Below are 23,758 nucleotides of genomic sequence, written 5' to 3'. Positions count from 1 at the left end.
TTTTCTTGCTAAAAAATATATGGATAGAATAGGTTTGGCTGAGGACTGCTCAGTCCTGGAGGTAGGCATGGGAAAGACTCACTCCCTAAGTGAAGCTGCTGAAGGGAAGCCACAGGAAGCTTGTATTCTTCTCACCTCAGTGCAAAGCACAGCAGAGAGCTGTCTCTGGTGTGCATCCTCTTTTCTGAGTTTTTTACCTCATCTGTGACCCTGATGCCTGATTTCCAACTGTAGAGCAGTCCTGTCCTCAGATAAACACTGTGACTGTGCTTCAGGCACAGTTAGTGCTGTTCTGTGCAATTGGAAATGGCCTGGTTTGAAGCCTGCTCACTCTTCAGCTGCTGTCAAGCATGTTTTCTGAACTGTCAGTCAGGCAATAATGTAGAATGTCCTCTGTTGTGACCACTGATGCCACAGAACACACTAATAACTGCCCTGGAAAGTCCTGTTCTGTATTTTTCAAGTTACCATTCTTAATACTGAAACTTGAGTCAAGGTCCTGGGTCCTTTCTAAAAAATATCACAGAGAAAACATACTGCCCTTTGGGGCTTCTCATGTGCTGTGGAAAATATACATTTTAACATAAAGCATCCAGTAAGTAGGGAGCAAGGCAGGCCATTGGCCTATGGAATGAGAGATGCCTGCTCTGACCCAAACCTTGCACATTTTGTGCATTCTCTGCAAGGAGGGAGGTGTGAAAAGAGCATGTGCACGTGACATGCAAAGCTGTATGATAAAGCAGATGCACGTGGGATAACATTAAAAGTGCAAAGGCAATTTTAATGCTGATTCCCAAGCCCACTCTTTCCAATCAGCCTGTATTAACAGCAGTGAGATAATGCTAGTACAGAGTCAGAGCTCTCTCTGAGCTGAAACGTCCCCACAACCCTTCAGTGCTCACCAACATGAATGGAATCATAGCTACAAACTTACTCAGATCAATTTTATCAGCAGTTTAGTACCACAAGCAAAAGACTTCATGGAAAGATTTCAGCTGAATATCAATTAATCTGCAGTTACATCTAGACCTTGGTAAGTGAAGCATATGAAAGCTTTAAAATCACTTTCTCACAGAAGAAAAAAAGCCAAAAGATCAGTCAGACATCAGTGTTATCAGACCTTCTGCGTAAGCTTTCCCATAAATTTGCTTTCAAACTACTATTTATGGTCCTTTTGGTTTTGAGTAGTTGCTATTACCTCAAATTTATTTAATCAATATTTTACTAATTTTCCTGAGAAATGCTTAGCTAACAGAGTCAACACAATTGGTGACTTAGTAAAAAGCAACTTCCCAAACCAGTGACAAATACTGAGACATTTTGCACTCTCTGGTTTTATATCCCTGGCTGAGTCCAGCCCTACAGATCTGCAAGAAAACCCACACAGAAGTTCATAGCTTGTCTCCTGGCACTGCAGACATGGGTGTGGATTCTACAGTTAGCAATATCCTACTATGGACAAAAAGTTAGGCAGAAATACTATTTACGCTGAAGGCAATAAAATAAATCATGCAAATTCTAACATTTTAAACAGAGAAAAGGTCTTAACACATACCAGAAAATGTTGTCTGGCTCCCGCAAAGACTTTTTTCCCCATAATTAAAACAATAAGGCTTGCTTTAGAAGCTACTACTAATTAGAAAAGTGAAATAACATTTTTTTTCCTACCAAAATGAAACTAAATAAATTTAAATTAGCATAATTAAGCTTGTCTGCAATCCTGCTGCCTAAATAAGATTTTCAGATGATTGCTCAGTGTTTGCTTGCTTTGCAGGCACAGATAAAATTACATGAAGCACATTTAGATCCGTGACCGCCAGTTATCATAAATACATAACAAAGAATGTTACTACCTAAAAACTTGCCTTCTATCTTAAGACGTCATAAATTCTTCTGATAGCTCAGATGGCATCAAAGTTAACTTCTATTCCCCCTAGTAAAAATTAATTCACACGAAAGCAATTCCTTGCCACTTTCCTGTAACTTCAGCTGGGAGACTTATTGGGGTAACCTTACCCAGCCTCTTTGCTCAGATAGGGGCATGCCAGCAATGAGCAATGGCACAAATATAGACGTGCCCCGGCTGTCCTTCAGCAGTGTGCTGCTTGAGTGTCACCAGGATGAATGTCACACACTGAGAACAGGCTCCAAAGTACTGAGAGCAGCTACAGAGAGCCCTCACTAAAGCCAGAGTACCCTCTCACTTTTGGAGGTGGGATTAATAAACACTTCAGAGCGCATTCATTGCCTCTGGGTGTGATTTCCAAGGCTGGGGTGTTAGGCAGAGTGTCCTGTGTGAGATACACAAAACGTGCAAACAACTCACATGGCTGGACATGTGTTTACAGAGTTGCACAACTTAATGGAAGTACCTGTTCTGTTCTTTGTAAACACTTACTGGTAAAGTTCCTCTCAAATTAGCAGGAACTTTTCTATGGGGCTGAGTTGGAATCATGATCATATATTAGAAAAAAAAGAAGAAAATTTAGAGTTTAGGGAAAAAAAAATACCATTAGTTATGCTTATTATACATATCCATACACCCTGTGTGTGTATGCCAGACCTCTGGAAAGTTAATTATGGTGAAGAAAGTGAACAATAGCCCCACTAGGGAGGTTTTCACAGGAACATATCCCTGCAGTCTGTGCTCAGTAGGGTCCACCTGATAAAAAACAGGCTGTGTATTACCACTGATTATTGTGACTGCGGTAGCACAGGAGCTTTGTGAATCTGCTCAAACCCACAGCTGCCTAGCACACACAGGCTGCTGCTTGTGAATGTGCTACCAAGCCAGCCCTGCTGGCAGTAGATTTTTAAGCACGTTTGAGAATCTTGAATTATATATGGCTTGAGCTCAGGGGACACCACAAGGGACAATGTCTATTAGATCTTGACACAGCTCTGCTTTTTCCTCCTTTTCCAATTATCTTGGTGTCATTTCCTCACTTTTCTAGCAGTGCAATTGTTTGCTGTTTGGTGAGGAATCACAAGTTAATTGCCCATGTAGGCACGATCTCATTACTGCTAACAGTGCTTCTATCATCTGTGAGATTAGAGCAGAAGTGTTTTCACACAAGTGACGCAGCCCTTGCTGAAATGTTAACATTTATGCTGTCTGACAGATTTGATTAAGTTTTCAACCGAGAGCTTATTTTTGCTTTGTGTTAAGCTACGTTCTCTTACTGCTTAATTTCTCAAAAAATTTGCTGTACTTTGCTTCCAAAGACTGGAATATAACATTTGGTGGATAGTGAATTACATTCTGCCTTGGACACAGGGTCTGAATAAGAGGGCAGTGACACTGCTCTTGTTCCATCACCCCGCTGCTCTTTGCTCCCTCGGTGCCTGTGAGGCAGCGTTTGGGTGGCATTTATACAGAGCATGGTGACCTTGGGCTGAGCTGGGTGTCAGGACAAGCACCCTGGGCTGTTTGTGAGTGCTGGGTCCCAGGGTCAGGCTCAAGGGGAAAGAGTGTGCGGATTGTCTGGTGTTGTAGAAAGCAACAACTCATGGAATTTTGTGAGGGTCACAGGAACCATGGCTGGGAGGAAAGCTGCCCCACATGCAGCAGCTCAAACACGGGGCTGTGTGTGCCCTGCTCCCTACTCCTCACAGGAACAGAGGCTTATTTCACAAAGCTTCCTCCTGCCAGCACCTGAAGGAAACACACAAGGGAGATGGGGAAAGATTATTCGCAAGAGCATGTACTGACAGGACAAGGGGGAATGGTTCAAATCGAGAGTAGTTTTAGGTTATATATTGGGAAGAAATTCTTTACTGTGAGGGTGGTGAGGCCCTGGCCTCGTTGCCCAGGGAAGGTGTAGATGCCGGGAGGGATGAAGCTCTGAGCAACCTGGCCTGGTGGAAAGAGTCCGTGCCCATGGCAGAGGGGTGGGAACGTGATCTTCGGGGTCACCTCCCAACCCCACCCATGCCAAGCCAAAGGGCCTTTCCCGGGCCGCCCCTCTCGCTCTTTTACTACAGCACTGTTTATTTTCCGCTCCCTCCATGAGGGCCGCCCTGGCCCCGCCCCTGTCTCGACCCCGCCCTCTCTGACCCCGCCCCGACCCCACGGTCCCGCCCCCTGCCGCTCCCGCCAATGGGCGCGGGCGCTGCCGGTGACGCGCCCGGCCCCGCTGCTCCCGGCGCTCGGTTTCTGTTTCGCTCCGGGGCCCGCGGGGCCGCCGCTGCTGTCGCGATGGAGCCGCAGCCCGACAGCCTGGAGGGGTGGGTGGCCGTGCGCGACACCGCCTTCGCCGAGCCTCAGCCGCCGCCGCGGCTCCGCTTCCTCGTGGGGTGGAACGGCGCGGAGGGCGCGTTCGCGGTGACCTGCCACGGGCGGGCGGAGGCGGCGGAGCAGGCCCCGCAGAGCTGGGCCGGGCTCTTCTCGGCGCCGGCCCTGCGCGGCGTCCACCGGCAGCTGTCGGCCGTGTGCCCGCGCCTGGAGCCCGCCTTCCCCGAGCTGCCGCCCACGCTGCCCGGCGCGGCCTCCGGCGGGCTCTGGGCCGTGCTGTTCCCCGGCGGCGCCGCGCCGGAGGAGGCCGAGCTGCAGGACCTGTGCCGGGCGCTGGAGCTGTACCTGGGCTGGGCCCTGGAGCTCTGCGGCGCCCGCGTGGTGCTGGACGCGCTCTTCGCCCCCGACCGCTGCTGCGACGACGAGTACTTCGAGAGCCTGCACGAGCTCCGCGGGAAGGCCCTGCGCGGCCACCTGGCCCGGGCCAAGGAGGCCCTGCGGCGGGTACGGGCCACGGGCCGGGCGCGGGTGGAGGGAGCCGGGGCGCGGGGCTGGCCCCGAGGGTGCGGGCAGGGAAGGGGCCCCTCGGTGCGGGACTGTCTTCAGTGTTCGGTGCTGCTGCTCAGCTCATGGGTGCGCCTGTGTGAGCTCCGGCTGGGCGCCCCGTGCTCCCCTGGGAGCTGCATGGGAAGCCTGGCAGTCGGTCCCTGCTGCTGCTGCGGGACTCCATCGATCGGGGCAGACTCGCCAGACTCACGTGAGCAAGGGTGACCAAGTCACTGATACCAGCTCGCTCCTGGTGTTGTCCAGTGTCCAGATTTGTGCTTACACAAACACTTTTTTATTGTCTGGAAGCTACAGAGTCACTTCCCGAAGTACTGAGTGTCATCGGTCTTGGAAGTGCACCTTTATTAAGTGGGGAATAAGTCACGTCCAGTGGATAGTCGCTGTAAGACATTGGGGCTCTTACTTAAGCTGCAGGCACTCCTACAAAAACACATTGCTAAAAACATCCAGCGGTGTTGGGCAATGGGTGGAACAGTAACCGAAGAGGAGAATACAATCATGTGCTAATTTTCTAACCTCCCTCAGAAGGTCTCAGACTACATGTTTGCAGTAATGCTTGTAACTGGGGGATTCTCAGTCTGTTTTTAAGACCAAATTTAATCCTGGTCCTATACAAATAAGTGGTTTGTATTCAAAGAAATTGTGTGTGGGTTTTTGCTGGTTTTTTAAGTGTCAAATTCTGCCCTACAGATTGAAGTAATGATGATGTTAGCACTTTCTTCCTTTGGTGCCTTAGGTTTCTTCTTGCTATAGATGTGTTCCTGGATCTTTTCCCCTTCTTGTAAGCAAGAATTCAAAGGGTGGTGTGTAGTAACAGAGTTGCAGTTAGGACATCGGAATGTTGACAAGTTACAGATACTTCAGGCTCAGCAGTGTGGTGCTGCTGTTTCTTGCAGTACCTGTTTACAGTCCTATTTTCTGGCAAAGTAAGCTGAAAGGTATTATATGAAAGTGATCGTGCTTTGGAGGAAAGTTATTGCAGCTGACTTCAGCCTTCTCTTTCCTATTGCAGTATTTAACAGATGAAACAACACTACTTTTTCAGAAAGACATTGTTTTTAAAAACACAGCTTTAGTTTACATGAACATGTGCCTTGTTGTATACAAAAGTCAGTGTCTGTCACTGACTAACAGTTCACAGCCCAGTTGGAAGTACATTCCAGCCACCACGTTCTTTTGGAAGCAGCACAAGCCTGTTCAGCTCTGTGGCAGTTTGGGGCTTGGTGGTGAGGTACAGTTTGGTGCCTCTCAGTTACTCTGTGATTTCCAGCTATGTTTTAGACATGGCCAAACGTGCTGTAGAGTGTTATTGTACTTGCAGGCCTAACAGGGACGTAAATTCCTTCTACTGTAGTCTAGACCAAATTATGGAAAATTCAAGAAATAGACATTAAACCAACCTGAAGTACCAGAGCCTCCTTTTTTGCTTTTTACATTAATATCCTTCACTAAGACTTCCCCTCTACTCACTCTAAGCATTCTCCAGGAGCAGCATGACCCTCACTTGTTGCTTTTAGAGTAGGAATCAAAAAGTCAGCTCTTGCATTTGTATTTGGCTTCCACAGTGGGGCAAAAGCAGACTGAAATTGCTGCAGGTGGGCCCTAGGACTGTGTCTGAGCTGCCCCAAGCTCCTGGGGAGGCCCAAGAGGCTGTCACACTTACAGGATTATCAGAAATGTTGCTGTTCACATTCTCTTGTTCCCCTGTCTTGCCTGTGCCAGGGCTGCAGACAGGGTGGGTGGGAAATGCCCTTGAGCTGACTTCCACAGATTTTCCCTGGGGAAGTTCCTCCATACATGGGAACTCTGCTGTCTTACCCAGACTCAGCTGGCAAGAGCAAACATGGTTTAATTTCAGTGCTTTTCAGTTACAACACAACCCAGGCTTATTTTTTTTTTAATGTCTTTTCTCACTACTGGTAACACACACCCCCCTCCCATCCCCTTCCCTCTTTATGGAGCTGCAGAGCACACACTGTCCTTCCAGGAAGGTCTGTTTCTCAGTGGAACTCAGCTGTGTTCTCTCAGCCAGCTCACTATCCTGGCACGTAGAGCATGCCACGGTCTCTGCCAGCTGGTGTCAAAGAAAAACCATTGAAGCTTTGATTGGTACCAGTAAACAAATGCAATTGAGGGGAATCCCCAACTTTTTTTTTTGTCGTAGAAGGAAACAAATAGGGCCTACTGTATCAAAAGGCAGTAATTCCATGGAAGAATTGTGACTTACAAAGTGTAATACCACTAGAACTGAGGTTAGAATTAGCTATTATAAATTATACAAATGCTAAAGGAATTTAACTGCAGGGTGTATCAGAAATAAATGCCAATCTGTTTTTTTCTGTGCCCGAAGTCAGAAATTCTGGATCCAGAAACTCATTAGCAGGCATTTAGTAATTGTAGAGGCAATGCAACAGCCAGTTTAAGAATACCTTGCTTGTCCTTCCAGTACAGAATTCCCAAGATTCCCATTTATGTTTATAAAAAGCAGCAACCAAGTCATCTGCTCACAGTTATTCCAATGTTTCTGGTAGACGCCCTAGGCAGGATGCTCCTTGCAGGCTCCTGATGGAATGTGAGGCAATTAGTGCCTCTAAGAGTGTGGAGTTGGAGGTGTTTTCACCTGGGTGGCTGCAGGATGCCTAGCACAGGGAAGGACGTGTTGGCTGTGGAAGGACAGGTCCCTGCAGCATCCAGCACACACAAATGCAAGGCAGCTGTGGCTGATTTACCTTTTATCCCACTAGGTTCTGCAGCAGCATAAAAGTGCTGACACAATGGTGGCTTTGATGAAGGTTTATGAAGAAGAAGATGAAGCTTATCAGGATTTGGTCACCATGGCAACACAATTCTACCAGTATTTGCTGCAGCCCTTCAGAGATATGCGAGAGCTGGCGACGCTGTACAAACTGGAAATCCTGGTAAGTCTGCCTGTACAGAGTGAAAGGCCAGGCTACACAGTGGGGCATCAGCTGCTCTTAGAGCAGTTCAGGCTCAAATCATGTAACATTCCCTACTTCTGCCTCTACCTGCTTTTTTCCTCCTCTGCCAAGCCACCAAACATGACTGACAAATTCAGAGTTAGGGCAGAGCCACTCAGAGGATCTCAGATGATGATGGCTTGACTAGAACTGCAGCTGACTTCCCACTTAAAAGGAGAATATCCCCAGGCTCCACCTCCCTGGGGTTTACTCTCTGGGAGGCTGAATTTACTGCAGTAGCCTTTGTTGTGCCACCTTCACATGGGATTAGTTTTTTACATACAGAGTGTCATCCCCAGGAATGCTGATGCACCAGATGAACGCAGTTGTGGAGGAGACCTTCCCACTCAAAGGAGTTTTCTGTTACTGCTACAACCTGCTAGAGCTGCAGATGAAAATATATCATTTGTCCCTACATTCATTTTGTTTTATGTGCATCTGAAACTGGAAGCACATTCTGAAAGTTATGATGCCCCTGGAAACAACAGCTATTTACTATGTTGATTTTCCCTAAATAGTGTGTTGAAATTAAAGTGAGCTGTTAATGTTCTCAAAGAGAGCAGAACAGTTTTAAGTTTAGATTAAGGTGCTTGTATACTGAAGGTCTAAACCTGTGACAATAAAATGTTCAATGTGCTGTTCTGAAAATTAAAGTGGAAATTGGAAAGAACAAAACAAAGATTGTATTAAAAAAACCCTGTAAGGATATTTAGGCTCATTTGAAACATAGTTCTTCTAAAAATATATTTGAATACTAGGCTTGTTCCTGTGTCTCCTTTGTGGACTTGAAAACATTCTCTTCTGTTTCTTTTCTGTATCCCTGTTCCTGTGTGAAAGAGCTGCCAAACTGGAGAACCTGCTGGTGCAATGTGCTGTCAACACGTGGGGAAAAATAGAAGAGAACATTGCACATAGAAGAGTTACTTTTAGTAACAATAAAAACACTTGTGATGGATGTAATTTTAAAGATGGTAGTTTAAAAAATATTTTAAGAAGTAAATTAATCCAAATGTGAGGTCAGAATTGGGGAACAAAGGTTCTGAATTAGCCTAGAGAATGAGAAATAGGAATGAGCATGATTCACTTTGTGACAGGCGAGGGGAAGGTCATGTTTGCCACCATTCTTGAAATGTCTCAAAGTGTAGCATAGTGTGGCTGCAGCTCTGTGGAAACCAGGTGGTAACTGAGAATTTTGTGTCCTTGTAGAAATCTTTGCAGTATGATAATCTGGGGCCTAGAAGAGTAGCAGCTTTGCAGAAGGATGCTGATGAATGGACTAAGCGAGCTGAGAGTGCTGTGTGCTCCATTCAGGATATCACAGTCAACTACTTCAAGGAAACTGTAAAGGCTCTGGCAGGTAATCTGAATGACTTACACAAAAGGTTGTGTAAATACCTAACCTTTAGGTGACTGAGAGCTCTTATTTCTGTGCAGAAGCTGAGGTTCAGGTGAGTGTCCAACTTCAGAAGGAAATACTTTATTCACTTAAGATTTATATCTTTTAACCAGTTTGGTTTACAACTTGGATTTGACTTGCCTGAGATTTACAGCTGCAAACCTCTGCACAAAAACCATGGGTGCTTTTAATGCTTGATGTGCAAGCCTCAAGGATTTCAGCATGTGAACAGAATGTGTTGCTGTGCAGCTGTTAGGGTGTATTTCCATGGTGCAATGAAGTATTTTACTTACGTGTGTAATATTTTACTTACACTTACATCACAAATTCAACCTTGTAATCTTGTAATTTCTAAAGCTTCAGAAATAGTTTAATAAGATTAGCATTTTTAATACTTCAGAAACACACAAGGGCGGTTAGTACACTGCATTTCTCATGCTTTACTGCCATGTTTTAATCTACAGCAATGCACAAACAGATGGAGCAAGATGAGGAGAGATTTGGTAAAACCACCTGGGCATCAGCTTTGCCACGACTAGAAAACCTGAAATATATGTTAGCAAAAGAAACCCTTCAGCATCTGAGGGCAAGAGAGCTGTGCCTGAAACAGAAGAGAACTGGCATTCAGAAACTTGTAAGACCTTACAAAGCCTCCTTTTCTGTCACTGTTCTTTGAAGGGCTGATCAAAACCTACCAAAATGGTCATGAGAGTAGGCTTTTCAAGTCTGTCTATGCAACAATTTAGGTTTTCAGCACTGTTTTATGTTGTGGAAAATGCATGTCTGCAGTTTTTAAATTGCTCCTGCATGTTTGAGGACACTCAGCAAAGCTTAACATACATGCTTTTAGAGTTCAAATATCCTTTGAGCATTTGTGATAATAATCTTTGAAATTGTTTCCTTTTAGGGAGATAAAGAGCAGATATTATTTTCAGAGGACACTTAAAAATTAAAATAATTATTTAATACTAATCTTTAATGCCATGTAACTGCTGCTAGGAGTACCTGATATTTATTTTCCAAGAGTAGTGTACTGTACCATGTATAATTGTTTTCAGGAGCAGTATCATTTGTACAGATTATAATGAAGTCTTTCCTGGTAAATTTAAGGTAAATTTATACTTTAGGTTAATAAGGGTCTCTGCTCCTCTGAATTTCTGCTCCAAGCCATTTCTGATGCTCTGTTGTTTTCCATAACAAAGCAGCTGCCAGTTACACCAGGCTCCTTACAGGCATTTGTGCATCCAGACGTGTTTCATGTCTGCATATTTTGTTACTAATGCTTTTTCTTTTCTGTTACAGATGGAGAATCTTGGTGAACAAGAAGAGAATTTAAGTATAGTGGAGGAGCTGGAAATACAGTATTATGAAACACAGCTGGAATTGTATAATGTACAGCTTGAAGTATTGAAACATGAAGAGATGCTGCTTATTGTACAGCTGGACACTATAAAGAGACAGATTAAAGGTGAGAATAAAATATTATTTAAGCAAATGTTCAGAACACAGAAGTGACATAGCCTTATCTGTTTTCAATTAATAAGAAGGATATCATTGCTTGGGTCTTGCTAGTAGAAAGCATTGCTGGAAAACATTAATGCTGCGGTACCATCTGATATTTTGTCTTTAATTAGACACTTTAATTAATTAGGCACTAATTTGATAACACAAGTTTAAAAAAAAAAGCCACAGCGGTTGCTCATCTTGCTAGCAGCTGTGATATGTGCATGTCCTGGTTTAGCATTGAGTGTATTGACAGTGCTTAACTGCTCTAATGGCTGCAATATCTATGCACAGAAACTGTGTATCATGAACCTGCTGAAGTAGGTCCTGTAATTCATCATCATCTAATCTAACATGTAGAAATTACAAAATGCATCCTACAGAGACAAAAAGAGGTGGTTATAGCTAGAATGGTACCTGAATACTACTGTCTTCCAGTTGAAGTGTCTCTTTGTGACAGTTACCCCAAGTTAAGCACCAGTCGTGTTCTTATTTGTGCTTATGAATTCTCCATGAGTTTACCACATACACTGTGAGGTAAACATTGCTGCCACTTGTTACATAACTGAAGCGTGGTAAATAGTAAAATAAGACACCCAGTGTTGATCAGAAGAGTCTTCCATTTTCCAGGAAAAACTCCACTTGGTGAAGGTAGGAGTTGGAACACAGGGAGACATTTGAAAGAGGAAGCTAAATAACAAATGCTAACAGCATAAATTTGATCCTGCAAAGCTGCCCTGTGAGTAACGTGACATGCTTGCATATGACTCTGAAGGACCCAGCTCGGCTCTGGAGCTTTACACTTACTCAGAACTAACTCACTGCCTTCAATGGCTTTGAAAATGTCATTAGCTCTTTAAATGTTTAAATAAAACTGTGGCAATTTTTGGTTTCTTAAAAAATGCCAAATGCCTTTTTAGAGAAACAGGATGAAGTTGTTTACTATGATACATGTGAAAATCCTGAGGAGCTCAAGGTCATTGAACAGAGCATGGGACAACATTACGCTAACTTGTCAGCCATGACGGTGCTGAGGCAGAAGACTAAGCAGTTGGAGACAAAGCGTGGGACTGTCTGTGCGAGGAGAGCCTACCTCAGGAACAAAAAAGTAAATGCAGTCCTGGAGATGTGCATTTTCTTCAGCTGATGTCTTGGCTCACGAGGGATGGACAGGAAGCAGTTAGGGAAGTTTGGGTGGAGCGTGCAAGATGATTCGTGACTCAGTGCCAAGGCCTGCAAGCAGAAAGAGGGGCAATGTGATTTTAACAGCTTTACACTCCGTGGTGTGCTGCAAGTGTGTCTGGCTTGAAAAGAGAGGACAAGCTTACCTGGGTGACCCAGGTGTTCTCCCATCAGCTAGACCTTACCTGAGCCCTGTGGGGCCAGCTGGAGCTTTTCCAGCAGCCTTTTCCAAAGCAGCTGCAGTAGAGGAGGACACTGACCTTCTGTGGAGGAAGCTGCAGTGATAGGACAACTCACACACTGATACTTTACCTTTGAACAGGAGGAAGGGAAAACTTTTAACAGCTCTCAGTTCTGTGCAAAGGGCAGTTTTTCCTCTGTTTCCCAATCAGAGCAGAACAGTAGGAAGACAAAAGTTGACTCATGAACCTTCTCAGTAAGAGGAGTTTACCTTACACCTGCAGTTCTGCTGGGGCAGAGAGCAGAGTTTAGTTTCAAGTCTGTCTGACCTTTTATCTCTCAGTAGCCTGGACAAACTGGGAATTACATTGGAAATGTTTTGTGAGCCATCATTGTCTCTTGCTTGCAACTGCTTCCTTGGCAGACATTTCTTTTGCTTCTGTTTTCATTTACTTAATTGCTGTCTATTGGTTGTATAACACTGAAGCCAAATGCCACATGGTTTGCAAATGCTTGTCCAGCCATGTGGATAATCCCCCTCTGTACAGAGACAAAAAGCAACTCCCAGAGAAAATACTGAAACCTGTGGCTTCTCTGTGGCACTTCTTACCAATAGAGAGTACCCTTGCTAGGCATTCTTGTGCTTCCCATACCTTTGCTTCCCTGCCTTTTGTACTTGGGAGCTATGGCAAACGAGGGAGAGGGGGAAAAGTAGCTTTGTATTTTTGTAGTGCTTTGCTAGCTTCCTTCCTGCCTTCTTCCTCATGTCTTTGCATGAGCTCATTTCTTCTTTTCTTTTTGTCTCCCTTTCTTTTCTCTTTTTTTTTTTTCTTTCTTTTTTTTTAAGCTAAACTGTAAGATAGAGGAGTTGGGTCACATCTAGATACATTTTTGCTGCAGCATGAATAAAAATATGGCTGATTAGGAGAACATTGGCTTTAGCCATGAAGGAATCCCACAGACTTCACCATCAGGGTTTCACATCTGACACTAGCTGAGCTTAGCCATCTTTCCTGGCACTGCCAAGCACCCAGCTGTGGTTGCTGTTTAGTGGCTGGTGCCCAGGAGTTACTGGCAGAGCTGGTGCAGAGGAAGTGTGAACTGACTGAGAGTTGCATGAATTCTGCTCTTCCCCCAGGATCAGTGTGAGGCGAGCCACCGGCAGAGACTGCAGCAGGCAGAGGAGAGCAGAAAGCGCTTCCAGCAGCATCACAGCATTCAGATAGTGAGTACCAAACAGCAGCCTTGGGGAGTCTGGCAGCTGCTGGTTTTCACACACTAAGGCTCACTTACTTGTGTTTTAATGCAGAAGAGAGACAAACAAAAAGAAGAGGAGAAAAAGAAAAAAGCTTGGATAAGCCAGGAACGTCAGAAAACGCTGGAGAGGCTGAAAGTATTCAGGGAGGCGAGTACTCTGAACTGCAGTAGTCCTAAGTGGTGTCAGAACATGTCAGAAAGCAGCCATAGCTCACATGTGAGCATGGTCCCAATCAAAGACAGTTGGGATAGCCTAAAATAGGATTATGTATCATGAGTACAGGGGATTAAATCTCCTAAAGATACAGTTTCTGAGTGTGGACTTTGTTGCAAAGAATACAGGTGAGGAAATGGCTTTGAAATAAATGCTTTATTATTCATTTAAATTTATTCAGGGTTGAATTTTCTGCTTGAATGGGTGAGTGGGACAGTTCTGTGCTCTGTGGCTTTTTATCTCATTGGGGTTGATGTTTTGGCCAGTCCAATGGAGATGTGATGTCCTACCTTATGATTTTTTTCCAGAAGTGTCCAGCTCATGTTGTTCTGAAGACATCTCGTCCCCAGCCTCGCAGTCCCAAGTTGCCACGAGGCGTCCCTCAGCAGGCTGTGGTGCTGTCCCCTCCCCCTGCATCGAGCACAGGGGCAGCCCCAGCAGCTCTGCCCCCTGCACCCTCACCAAGAGTAAGGGCAGCTCTCGAGCAGCCACAGAGCATTATCCTTGTAGAAGACAAGAAACCAAAAGCTTCATGTCAGAGCAGCCCAGCAGACATCCCTGTCCAGATTTTTGTTACTGATGGTGACACAGAAGAACAAAAGCACAATGAGGAACTGATGGGCTCTCCATGCTCACCACCTCCTCCTCCTCCACCCCCTCCTCCCTTGGCCCCTCCACCCCCACCTCCCCCCCTGCCTCTCCAGTTAAAAACACCATCAGCAACAGAGGATAAACCACTTCCCCTCAGCTCTGATAGCCCCTCAGAAAGCCCTGCACTGCACAATCAGGATGATTCATCCAGGAGGTCTATAAATAATTGCATAGGTAAGTAAGCTCACATCAACTGCTGCTTTTTAATGCATTTCCTGTATTTTTGTGGTCTCCCTCCCTCCTCTGCTTCTGGCCAGGAATAGTGTGTAGTTTTGATCAGGAGAATGAGGCTTCTGGAAAGCTAAGTCTAAGAAATGACATAAAATAACACTGACCATAGCTCAGGATGTTAAATGAGTAACAATGATTTGTGTGTCCTGTTTGGGATACTCACAGGGTCCTGATGGTCCAGTCAGAAGACCAATATGGGTAAATTTGTAGCTGTACTAAGGCTACATTTTAGTGTTCATGATGTATGTGCTACAGAGCTGGTAATTGGGCTGCTTATGTTTCTAAGGTGTGCACAGCTTTTGTCCAATTACAGTTTGCTTGGTTTCTAAATAAAGGTTTCCTAAGGGAGGGAATTCATGCAGAATTCAACCAGGATTTGAAAGGCAGGAGAATAGCTTTTGCATACATTCCCAGGGAAGAAATTCTGCTCTGTTACACCTTTGCTTTGTTAGCAAGATCATGCAGGTGTAATTGAAGTCTGAACTTGGCAATTGTAGTAGTTTGAATGAGAATAGAGCTCAGCAGCCTCCCAGGGCTGCACTGGGTGCATCCTGCTAACAGATTTATTTTTGTCTCTGAGGCGAGCGGATATTTTGACTATGTCAGAGAGATTGATCTAAGCTGGAAGGCTGCAATTTTTTTTGTTGTTTTTCACAGTGGAGCTTATGCTAGAATGAAGAATGTCTTTAAACATGGTATGTTCCTTTTCAGCTCTTCACAATACATCCAAGCAGCCTTTGTATCCTATCAGTTCAGAGGCAAACCGCAGGCAGAAATACCAGGGGAAGTTTAGTGTTTTCAGTTCTTCCAAGCTGTGGGGAAGTACAAGCAGCTGAAGGGCTGAGACACAGTTGAGTTACCATGGCAAACTACTGTGCATCCAATGCAGAGTTCAGTGTGGGATATCCATGGGATAAACTCTACCACAGATACTCTTAAGAAGCCTGGATTAGCAACAGGAGTTGTACACCAGAGTAGTCTAATTACTATTGGAACAGCCTTTCTGGTAGAGAGTATTTGCTGCCATTCATGGCCTAACATTGATGTCTTTTCATTATTTTTGGATAAGAAAAGTAGGGGTTTTTTGTTTATTGAAGAGATCTGATTAGTTGTTACAGCTGTTTCTTGAAGAAAGCCATCATGTCAGTAGCTGTTACAGTAATTGCTAAATTACCACAGGAACTCACTGAAACAACTTCATAAACATGTTGGTTTTAGTTATGGGCTACTCATGTCTTTGTGTGTTAAAAGCCAGGAGAGGCTTCTTTTATAATTTGTTTGTTTGACTAATCTTTTACCAGGTAGCCCATTTAGGCAGTAGACTTAAGACTCTCTTACTTGTAGGCTTTGTAAGGCAATCTGGTGGATCTTTGCTTGATCCTTTTCAGTCTCTGAAGGTACCACAGGATTTAGCAGACTGTTACATTTCGAGTGGTTGATGTTAATCACATAACCTTGTGTGCACTGCGCATGGCAAAAATATTTCTAGCTGTGAGGCACAGATGGTCTGGACCTATTGCTGTCCAGGGAAACAGCCTCCCTGTCTGACAGTCTGGAGCAAGCAGCAGAGAGTCCAGCAGGAGTAAAACTCAAATTAGTGTGTATCAGGAGGTCTAGTGGAAACTCTCAGTATGGTTTCCTTCATGGTCTGCAGTTCAGAAACGTACACCTGAGATCTAAATCATGTTGTAAAATAGGAATTGTTTTCTAAGTCCATGCAGAAAAGAGCTGCCTGCATAGGGCCTGATCTGGCTCCCAGTGACTTCAGTGGTGCACTTTAAAGCCCTTCTACTGAAATCCTTTCATTTTTCTCTTGGCTGAGCAAAAATGCAACTGGCGGTCTCAGCAGGCTTCTGGGCAAGCTAGGAGGGATGGTGGATTGTTTATAACACAGAATGCAAGAGATTTTTTTGGTTCAGTGGAACTTTTTGAAAGCCCATAAAGTTGTAATGAAAAAGAGCATTGTCCTTTGTGTATAATTTCTTCCTTAGAGCACAGCCTTATATAATGATGAAGAGGTATTGGATCCTCAATTCAAGATATAAAAGCTGTAACCGCTTTTTAAAAGCAGTTCCAGAGCCTGCTGTTGCAGAGCTTGAAAGAGTCTGTGCCAGAACAGACCATCCCAGCCACTAGCACAGCTTAAAGGAAGAGCCCTGAGCACTTGGGTAGGGCTTCAGACCTCTTAAGTGTGGATGTCTCATTTTTCTGGTAACAGTAGCTGGATGTGTTGCAGGTTCCATGGATGAAGTTCTGGCTTCTCTGAAGCGCAGTGAAGTTCACCTCTGCAGAGTGGAGCAGCCAAATCCCTACACCTCTGTGAAGGACAGCATCCTCTCTGCCATCAGGCAAGGGGTTAAACTAAGGAAAGTGAATCGAGATTCTGACAGGGATGGCAGCAGAGGATCCCCTAATGAGCTAGAGAGAAGCATTAAGGCAGCCATGCAGAGAATTAAGAAAGTGTCTGCTGATTCTGAAGAAGAGGAGGACAACGATCAAAATAATGGAGAATGGGACAACTAACCTGCCTAAGAGACCTGCTGACTGCAACAGAGTGTGGGCCTCATTTTGCACATTGTAGAAGACTGTCCCTGTCAAAATGAAGGAACTGTGTGGTTGTGTGTGGTGTTCTCATAGTCCAAAATGTCTTGTAAAGTAAAAGAATCCTGCTGATTTTCTGTAGGAAATACAGATTCATATTTTTGCATGATAAATCATACTCCAAATTATGCTTGCACTAATAGGTGTTCCTGGCTCAACCATGTAGTGTTTTCACCACATCTGAAGACAGCTGAAATGCTGGATTTAAACATATATTATTTAGATTGTTACTACACAGTGGGTAATGCTATCACAACAAAGTTTAAGGAGTGAAAATATAACTGAAAATCTCTTTTGTCAGATAAAAGTAGAAGCAAATCTGTGGTGACAGAGGCAGACCAAAAAATGTAGCATAATCTGGAATCTTTCACTCCTACCTCCATTGTCCAGAAAATTCTTAAACATTTTGCTTGTCTAATACAGCTCACTCTTAAATAACTGCGTGGGTATTCCATTTATCATCATGTTACAAAGTGTGCACTTAGGGATGGCTTGATAATGCTGATTGGGAAAATCAGTTTCAAGTTTGAAATAAACACTACTGCAGTAATTACTGAAAAGTTTACTTTTTTAGCTGAAAGGTTAAGCATAGAGAACTTTTAGATGTTAAATGTTTTTCATGCATCTACATTTACAACGACCTGTTGACGTGAAAGAAAGAGCCAAAATCTTGTATACAATATTTTTCAGGATTTAGTCCTGCAATGCAGGGCTCCATTTCTCCACTGAGAACTTCAATGCATGTTTATAGCTACTCTCATGAATTTAAATTACCTGATGGCCTTACAAATGGCAGGTATTTACATTGTGCCTGGAATCTGACTATTTCAAAATTCAGCTACATGCAATTTAGAGACTCTTGCTATTTTGGGTAGATAGTGGCACAAATTATTAAAGTTATTTTTTTGAAGTTTATACTGACCCTTAATAAAAGTATATCTTGACAGAAGAAGTAGATTCAGCGTGCTGTCATTTTAGGATACTGCTGTGAACTGAGTATTATTTATAGCATGGTATAAATGGGTTTGGATAGCAAGTGGCAGCCATACAGCAACTCTCACTAATGGAGTATGTAAATGCCCTTATTTTCCCAAATATTTATGAATTGTAATTTGGTAACAAAATTGAAAATACAGTGCTTTAATTCCCTGTTCCACTGTAGAGCAGCAGATCTGTTTAATCAGCACAGTAAATCTGTATGCAGCAGTTTTCATGCAAGAAGCAGAAGCAGCAGCTGGGGGTTCATTTTTTACTGTTTAAGCACCTACTGCTGTTTGGATTTGGGAAAAAAACACTGGTTTTGGTCCACTGCTATGAAACCAGAGACAAAAGGAACATGAGCACAGGTCAGGTGTTACTCAGCTGGGCTGGGCTGGGGGAGCAGGGCAGAATCCACCCCAATACTGAGCACTTCCCATAGACAAAATCATGCTGTGAAAGCAAGGATTTCTTCCCCAAGGGTGCCCTGGGCAGAGGGATGCTCAGCCCAGAGGGTGGTGCTGGGGCTGGGAGCTCTCCCCGGCCATGCCCTTCAGTGGTGCTGTTATTTAAAGCTGTGTGAAGGTGCAGAGGCTCGGCTGCCTCCCCTGGCTGGTGCCTCCTGCCAACAGCACAGAGCCCTTTACTGACCCTCTGTTGTTGCATTCCTGGGAAGTTGCACACAGCTTAATGTAGAGAATTAAGTGAGCTGCAATTTCTCCAGCAAATCTTACAGCTTTTGTGTGTTCAACAGCAGCACTTTTACTCAGGAGAGGCCATCTGAGGATCAGCACCACTGGACAGTGATTCCTCCTGCTTAAGAGTTTCTTTTGTAAACATGTCTGAAGCTCATCTGGGTCTGATCTCCTGTCCAACAGAGCTCTACGTCCCAGGCTGAAAAACATCCTTGAAAATCCACTCAGAAGCTGCTGAACCCACGTGTTTTCTGAAGCCTCTTTTATTTGCTGGACAGCCAGGCAGTCTGCTCTGTGGAAAATGGGCTGCTGCAATTTTCTGGTTGGTGTAGAAGATTTCACCTCTATCAAGTAATCCTCACTGCTTCACTACCAAGATTTAATGGATCCTACTCAGCAGAGTAGCTGCTGCACCACCAATTCTCCTGGATGTCAGAAGCACAGCCAAGGTAAACAACAGAAGCACTGGCATTAGCCTAAAGAGAAGAAGGTGAGAGAGCAGTTTTCAAATACATAAGAAGCAGCTGCAAAGAGGAGGGAAGTAATTTGTTCTGTGTGTTCACAGGGAGATAAGGGGCCTAAATTACAGCTGAAATGATTCAGGGTAATGGTAGGAAAACCTTTCTAACAAACAATGAGAGCAGAGAGGTGCAGGGACAGGTTGCCTGGAAAGGTGGTTGCTGTCACTGGAAGTCTTTCTAAGGAGGTCAGACAAGCACCCCGGGGTGCTGCTGGTATTGCTGACTGCTGTGGCAGGGAGAGGTTTGCAGCCACTGCCCAGCTGGGCCAGGTAAGCTCAGTGTCCTGCTGCCCTGAGGCTCAGTTTGCTCTGCAGGGGAAGCCACTGCCTATTTTCTGAGAAATGCCCAAATGTAAGGACATAGAAAAAAAAAACCTTTCTAAGCTGCCCTCAGATTTTTCTTCTGTCTTTCTGTGACCATGATCACAGTGGGCTGTGGAGGGGAGGGTGGGTAAGAAATAGCCCCGGTGCCATGGGTTGGTGGGGACTCAAGAAAACCACCTGCCAAAAGGAGAGAGGCCTTAATGTGGATTTGAACTCAGGCTTCAGCAGATGCTCTCTCACCTCTGTGTTTGGTGCAGCTGCTGTTGCCCTGCACTGTCAGCAAAGTGCAAGGGCTGATGGACAGAAGAGGAGAAACTGGACTGATGGGTTGGACCTGTGATAACCAGCTCTACCAGACCAGTTTAATATTAACCTGGAAAATGCTGGGACATCTTTTTGACATTAAATACCTTTCTCAAACTACCTCACTCTGGGCTGGTAAGTGAATCTCTTGGTGGGAACAGTCTGCCCTAATTGTCCATCTGCAGACACTGATTTTTTAAACTGAAAAAATACAGTTGTCTGGCTTTAAAGAGTTAATGATGCATAAATTTGTTGGAAATCCCAGTCAGGAGGTAAAGAGATCGGTTTCTATAAATCAGTATCACTGTGGCTTGTGATCTTTCTAACTATGATGAGGGCAGTCCAGACAGCAGCTGCCAGTGTTTTTACAGGGGTTTAAAGCTAATGTATTCAAAAAGCTATTTAGTCTGACTGAAAGAACTTCTCTTTGAAACACCAGTGCTTTGATCACAGCAAGAGAAGTGTCGTGGCAGCAGTGCTGGGCACTGTGGCCGTAGCAGGTGGTGTCAGTGCAGCTTTGGGTTTGTCACCATTTCTGTCCACATGCTGCTTTTTGGGATTTATGAAGCTTCTCCAAAACAAACCCTCCAGCTCAGTGCACAGGGCTGGCCCATAAGCTGAATATTGACCTTTTTTTTTTCCTGCAAAATGGTACTGAATCAGGCAAATCAAATCTGAGTGTGAACACTTTGAAGTGACCCAGACTTAAAGGGGCTTGAGCAAGTGTGTCACAACGTGGATCTGTGGGATAGTGGGGATTGTGGAACAGCTCTGGATAGAAGGGCTTGAAGTGGTGAAGGTTTTCAGGGCAGCACCCATTATCCATCCTTCAATCACTTCCTTCTTTTATCCCTTAAAATAAAAAGATGCACATGTACACCAGGAGAAAGAAGAACAAAGAGGATGAGTGTGAAGACATTGATTAGAACTAACAGAAAGCTGGGAAATGCTTCTCTTTTCAGTCTCTGCTTCTCTTTTCCTCTGCAAAATGGTTGGAAGATAAGAGTATGTACCCTTTGGAGAAAATGGGACTTAAGGCTATGCATGCCCTCAGTCAAAAAGCATGGATTTAATTCCAAAAGCTGTATTTGCATCCAAGAGCACATCTGTGCACTACATGCAATAACAACGTGATATTGGTAGGAGAGAGGGACACATCATTTCAGCTAAACCCATGGTGGTGATAAAAGGTGAGTGATATTGAAAGCATTTTTTAATAAATGCCACAGCAAACCTTGGCAGCAAAAACTGCTCAGAACAATATGTGAATGTATCCCTGGAGGAAACACTCAAAGCTGCTCCAGAACATGGCATTTTTTTCCTGGCAAAAAGGTATGTGATTTTCATTCTCAGCATGTCACGCTAAGCTGAGAGCAAGAAGCAACACAATTAAATCTGCTCAGGTAACAGTGACATTAACAGCTCAGCTACTTGTGAAAATGCTTTGTAAAACAAGCCATCTTTAGCAGGCCTTTGCTCTTGCAGTAAGGGTGAGCCACAAACTGCTTAAAATAACATCTTTAGCAAAACTATGTTTGTTCATTTTCCACCAGATCCCCCTCCAGCTCCAAGTCCCCATTAAAGTGCCAAGTTGAGGGGGACAGCATCCTCCCAGGGCAGCTGCCTGCAGGTGATCACATTCAGCGGCTGTGGCTTGGGGCCAGCCCTGAGCAAGGACCTTCTGGCAAAAAGGACCCACAGCACCCCTAAGGTGAGCAGTCTGGTGGCCAGGCTGGGAGGGAACCTCCACGTCCTCCTGGAGCCTGGAGTTCCCCTCACTTGAGCATCAGTTAATCACTCTCAGTGTCACAGATTTGCAGCTCGCTTCTATCCCAAGGCAACAGTCTAAACATCATCCTACGGGTGTCTTTGCAGAGCCTTGCAAAGGAGTTTCTCTGCTCAGCCCTGGTTCTCATCCTCTTCTCACCCAGAAGGAGTGGAAAGGCTGCCAGCTCCAGCTCAGCAGCGTGCTTGGTATCCGTGTGTGGTTTCCGTGTGTCTGGGCTCCGTGGCAGTGGGCACGGCAGACACCGGGGCGGAGGAAATGAGTCTGTCCCGCCCCTGGGGACAAGCTGGAATCACTCATTCATCAGCGGGTGAGGCACCGCCCTTCCCACGGCCCCTTCCTGCAAGCAGAGGTGACAGCGAGACCGGATCCAGTTCCTGCGCTCCCGGCCTACGGGAGAGCTCTGTGCCACCCCCGCCTCCCTGTGCCACCCCCGCCTCCCTGTGCCACCTCCCCTGTGCCACCCCCCCCTCCCGAGCCCTCTCGGCTGCAATGGAGGGCCGTGCGGGGGTGTGCGGGGCTGCGTAGGAGTCTGCAGGGCTGTGCGGGGGCGTGCAGGAGTGTGCACGGGTGTGCGTGAGCGTGCGGGGGCGTGCACAGGTGTGCAGAGGGGTGTGTATGAGTGTGCGGGGGTGGGCGGGGGCGTGCACGGGCGTGCCGGGATGTGCACGGGTGTGAAAGAGCGTGCGGGGTTGTGCAGGAGCGTGCAGGAGCGTGCGGGGGTGTGCACAGGCGTGCCGGGTGTGCAAGAGCGTGCGGGAGCGTGCGAGGGTGTGGGGGCGTGCACGGCTGTGTATGAGTGTGCGGGGTTGTGCACGGGCGTGCCGGGGCGTGCAGGGGCGTGTATGAGTGTGCGGGATTGTGCAGGATTGTGCACGGGTGTGTATGAGCGTGCGGGGGCGTGTATAAGTCTGCAGGGGCGTTCACGGGCGTGCGAGAGTGCGCGGGGGCGTGCACGGGTGTGCAGGGGCGAGCACGGGTGTGTATGAATGTGCAGGGTTGTGCGAGACCGTGCAGGGGCGTGCAGGGGCGTGCACGGGTGTGAGACAGCGTGCGGGATGTGCGCGGGTGTGCAGGGGCGTATATGAGTGTGCGCGGGCGTGCGGGAGCGTGCGCGGGTGTGCGCGGGTGTGCGCGGCTGTGCGCGCGCGTGTCTGAGTGTGCGCGGGTGTGCGCGCGCGTGTCTGAGTGTGCGCGGGTGTGCGCGGGTGTGCGCGCGCGTGTCTGAGTGTGCGCGGGTGTGCGCGGGTGTGCGCGGGCGTGCGCGGGTGTGCGCGGGCGTGCGCGGGTGTGCGCGCGCGTGTGCGCGGGTGTGCGCGCGCGTGTCTGAGTGTGCGCGCGCGTGTCTGAGTGTGCGCGCGCGTGTCTGAGTGTGCGCGGGTGTGCGCGGGTGTGCGCGGGCGTGCGCGGGCGTGCGCTGGTGTGCGCGGGTGTGCGCGGGCGTGTCTGAGTGTGCGCGGGTGTGCGCGGGTGTGCGCGCGCGTGTCTGAGTGTGCGCGGGCGTGTCTGAGTGTGCGCGGGTGTGCGCGGGTGTGCGCGCGCGTGCGCGGGTGTGCGCGCGCGTGTCTGAGTGTGCGCGGGTGTGCGCGCGCGTGTCTGAGTGTGCGCGGGTGTGCGCGGGTGTGTCTGAGTGTGCGCGCGCGTGTCTGAGTGTGCGCGCGCGTGCGCGCGCGTGTCTGAGTGTGCGCGGGTGTGCGCGGGTGTGCGCGCGCGTGTCTGAGTGTGCGCGGGCGTGCGCGCGCGTGTCTGAGTGTGCGCGGGCGTGCGCGGGTGTGCGCGCGCGTGTCTGAGTGTGCGCGCGCGTGTCTGAGTGTGCGCGGGTGTGCGCGGGTGTGCGCGGGTATGCGCGCGCGTGTCTGAGTGTGCGCGGGCGTGTCTGAGTGTGCGCGCGCGTGTCTGAGTGTGCGCGGGTGTGCGCGGGTATGCGCGGGTATGCGCGCGCGTGTCTGAGTGTGCGCGGGCGTGTCTGAGTGTGCGCGCGCGTGTCTGAGTGTGCGCGGGTGTGCGCGGGCGTGCGCGGGTGTGCGCGCGCGTGTCTGAGTGTGCGCGGGTGTGCGCGGGTGTGCGCGCGCGTGTCTGAGTGTGCGCGGGTGTGCGCGGGCGTGCGCGGGCGTGCGCGGGCGTGCGCGGGTGTGCGCGCGCGTGTCTGAGTGTGCGC

At 47.0% G+C, this 23,758-nt stretch overlaps 1 protein-coding gene and 1 long non-coding RNA gene across 2 annotated transcripts; both read left to right on the top strand.

Annotated features, from left to right (window-relative positions):
- Nucleotides 1–4,093: 4,093 nt before the first annotated feature.
- On the top strand, nucleotides 4,094–17,946 carry WHAMM (WASP homolog associated with actin, golgi membranes and microtubules). Its single transcript, XM_071441429.1, has 10 exons — nucleotides 4,094–4,738; nucleotides 7,546–7,719; nucleotides 8,986–9,136; nucleotides 9,640–9,809; nucleotides 10,478–10,643; nucleotides 11,599–11,786; nucleotides 13,179–13,265; nucleotides 13,350–13,445; nucleotides 13,820–14,336; nucleotides 16,630–17,946. The coding sequence occupies exons 1-10, from the start codon at nucleotides 4,100–4,102 to the stop codon at nucleotides 16,914–16,916; spliced, it is 2,475 nt and encodes an 824-aa protein (XP_071297530.1). The 5' UTR covers nucleotides 4,094–4,099; the 3' UTR covers nucleotides 16,917–17,946.
- Nucleotides 17,947–20,715: 2,769 nt separating this feature from the next.
- Nucleotides 20,716–22,008, top strand: LOC139596615 (uncharacterized). Its single transcript, XR_011681374.1, has 3 exons — nucleotides 20,716–21,004; nucleotides 21,368–21,525; nucleotides 21,690–22,008. It is a non-coding gene; the product is annotated as an uncharacterized lncRNA (long non-coding RNA).
- Nucleotides 22,009–23,758: the final 1,750 nt, after the last annotated feature.

This window comes from Agelaius tricolor, unplaced genomic scaffold, assembly GCF_023055355.1.
Source record: "Agelaius tricolor isolate 1412-34295 unplaced genomic scaffold, bAgeTri1.0.p SCAF_16, whole genome shotgun sequence".
NCBI classification, from domain to species: domain Eukaryota; kingdom Metazoa; phylum Chordata; class Aves; order Passeriformes; family Icteridae; genus Agelaius; species Agelaius tricolor.
This window is presented reverse-complemented; position numbering and strand designations above follow the sequence as displayed.